Raw genomic sequence first — 3190 nt, 5'->3', positions numbered from 1 at the left:
TGCATGCAGGCTCTGTGTGCAAGCCCTGCTGCAGTGGGACATGCAAACCCACTTTCAGGGCGTGAGGTCAGCGGGGCGGGAGCTGTGCATCCCGCAGGTGAATCCACCGTGCTCAAGCTAAGCGTGCTCAAGCTAAGCCCTGCTTTCGTGCGCACACAATTTGGAGCAGTCTGCACAAACCACTGTCCTCAGGCTATCTCGGAGCCATCTGCAAACTGCATTTATTGCCAACAGTAAAACACGTGAAGGTAGCAAATCCCAGGTCTTAATTCAGCATATGGCGATGTGAAACAACCCGTGCGTTCCCCCGACGCATGTCCTTGCGTATGTCCCAGGAGAGGTGGGAAAGGGTGGCTACAACTCGAGCCCGGAGGAGCCAGGATGGGCTTTGCCGTGGCTGCAGCCCACCCGGGATGGGGGCACGCGTCGAGGCGGTGCGGTGTGATCACATCCTCTGCACGAAGGGTTTCAAGATGCCGAGGTCTGGGAGCATGGAGTGCAGCGGTTGTGAAATTCTCCATAAAGGAAAATTCTTCAAACATTTCTTTTTTAACTTTGGATTTATCAGAATGCCTTGTTCTGATTTTAGCTTTTTCCATTTTGAAGACAGTCCAAGGTCCTATCACAGTGTGTTACCGCACAGAATATAACATTTCCAAGAGTAAAACGAAAAGTCGGTTTGAACTGGAAAATCACGGCAGTGTCATTAAAACAAAGGAAACGGGACTTTCTGATGTTGTCAAAACTTTTTTTCTCTGGTTCCTTTCAAAATCAGCTTCCAGCAAAACCAGCCTGATTTTATAAGGCATTTTAGTTTTTGGCAGAGCCCCTTGCTCTGGTGCAGCAGTTTTGTTGTGGTTTCTCTGGTGGGGCTCGTAAGATCTGTGCCCCTGTTCCCAGGTAGTGAAACGGGGGTGCAGTATGTCCCTCAGCCTTCACTGCCCCTCATCATCAAGTCAGCGGGGTCCCCGTCTCAACCCCATTTTCAAGGCATTAAAATAATCTATAAATTGAGCTGTTAAAACATTATTTAAATGGCAATTATTCATTTTGTGTTTTAACCTCTGCATCCTTCTCTTTGACTGGAAAAGTATAAAATACTAGAGATAAAAAAAAGCAGAAAATTATGAGATTATTTTTCCTTACTGAAAACCTGGAGTGCAGCGGTCCGTGCCTATGGGTTTGGGCTCTCCTGATGCCTTCGACCATGCTGGCATAGATGCAATAGCAGCGCTGGCCCCTCTCCCCCCACCCCAGCTGCAGTTTGGCTTTGGGAAGAGGTTGGTGCCGGCACCCTCCCGGCCACCCACGGTCCTCCTGGGCCCAAGAGGATTTGGCTTTATATAGTACCTGGGAGATCCATGTCAGATAAGACTGGCAGGCTTTCAAAAGCTTCTCTCCAGCTTTTGTGCCAAGACCTATAGGATGTGTTCCAGAGCATCTCCCAGGAATGTTTGTTATTGTGACAGCAAAAAAAAAAAAAAAGGGGGGGGGGGGAAAGGCAGTGAAAGAGCACATTGCTGTTAATTACTAGAAATCCTTTAATAACCGACATTACTATAAATTATATGTGCATTATGACAAGTACAATTGAGTGCTCTGTTTTTCTTGCCCACATTAGAGCACGGAACAATGTACTCTTGTTGCAAGAAGCTGAAATGGATGGCACTTTGGGTGAAATCAGGACTTCTCCATCGCATACCTGTGCCCACAGAGATGGTCGGCCGCCCCGGGTCCCATAAAAGCTCCATTGTTCTTCGTGCCATATTGTGCACGCCATGATTATATAGTGTTGGATAAGCAGTAGTACGTTGCTTGCTGAAATAATAACCTATCCTTAGTTAGGATGTAGGACAGTTAGGATATAGGACAGTGCTATATTTATGATTTATGTATATTTAAATGTTGGTAATTGCACATTTGTGACATATTATAATTTGGATGACCGTTTGTAAATACGATATTGGAAAGAAAAGCATCAGCTGCATTTAGGGAGGTAAATTTTGGAGTCATGCAGGACAGGTCGATCGATGAAAAAGTCTCTTGCAACCTTAATGATTCTATGATTCTATGATTCGATGTGGATTTTAAACAAGTGTTGGAACTTCTCCGGAGCAGCTAGGGGATGGGCAGGGATCCTGCCTGGGTCCGAGATCCAGGAAATCCTAATTTCTGCTTCCACGTCTGAAGCTGAATCTTTTCTGCAGCCCTTCCATGCCTTTTAACTTGTCTTTACTGCCTAACGTGAAAAAAGGCTAATAGCATTTTCCTACCCCAGTGGGACGCTGGCTGACTTGTAAATAGCTCTAAACCGTGATATAGGTGTAAAATGTCGCTGCTCTGCAGGTCGGTGAGAGCGCCGGGTTTTAGCATGGCCCTCACGGGACATTATTTCCACGCAAATTGAGTCAGTACCCAAATAACATCATCTGGTTTTACTCCCAGTTCGGTTTCTCTGTAGGGAGGGAGCCAGTCGGAGGAGGACAGCGCCGCACAGGACCTTCAATCCCCCGTCTGTAGCAGTTCGGAAACCCAATGGCAGAGGCAGCAGGTCCCTGACAGGATTTATAGGATTTTTTACATTACATTTTTAACAAGGAAAACCGCACATTTCCTAAAACCCACCCGAAAAGGGCAGGGGAAAACGAGCTTTGTCCCTGGTCCTACAGGTCAGCAAGGGCAGAAGTAACCCCAAAGACAAGAGACCTATTTACATGTTGTAATTATGTTGGTGCAAACCTCAGTGGCACACACGAACTGATTTTAAATGGAGTATTTTGGAATTCCTTACGTTAAGCTGACGCACGCAAATGAAGTTTGCCATAAAATAACTGTACTAACTTAACCGAGTGTATTTGAATTACGTTCTTAGGTGTGTTAGTGCAGGTTTGGGGAAACGTGGACGTAAGCCTTCAGTTACGGCCAGATCTACCCAAAGATGCCAAGAGAAGAACTGTGCACGTTCAGGTCGCCTACAGTTTGTTGGTTGAAGTACTTTCCTTGTTTTGGGTTTGGGGTTTTTTTCCTTGCTGGTCAACTCCTGGGAAATAAATTGCCAAGATTTATTTTTACTCATTAGTGAAGCTCCCCAGTCCGTTCCCAGGCTGACCCTCCAGACAACGCTCCTTTTCTTTATCTTCTTAGCAGCAGGTTCCCACCGATCCATACGAAGCCGCTGTCCACGGGCGAG

At 46.3% G+C, this 3190-nt stretch overlaps 1 protein-coding gene across 1 annotated transcript in view; it reads left to right on the top strand.

Annotated features, from left to right (window-relative positions):
• The first annotated feature begins 413 nt into the window (after positions 1-413).
• SMAD6 (SMAD family member 6) overlaps positions 414-3190 on the top strand; it is a 49200-nt gene continuing 46423 nt past the window's right edge. Inside the window, exon 1 of the mRNA XM_009321522.1 lies at positions 414-504. Coding sequence (XP_009319797.1) covers positions 414-504 — 91 coding nt within the window. The remainder of the gene's footprint in view (positions 505-3190) is intronic.

This window comes from Pygoscelis adeliae, unplaced genomic scaffold (genome assembly GCF_000699105.1).
Source record: "Pygoscelis adeliae isolate BGI_AS28 unplaced genomic scaffold, ASM69910v1 Scaffold13, whole genome shotgun sequence".
Lineage (NCBI taxonomy): Eukaryota > Metazoa > Chordata > Aves > Sphenisciformes > Spheniscidae > Pygoscelis > Pygoscelis adeliae.
Note: the sequence above shows the minus strand (reverse complement) of the source record. Positions and strands in the feature narration are given on the sequence as shown.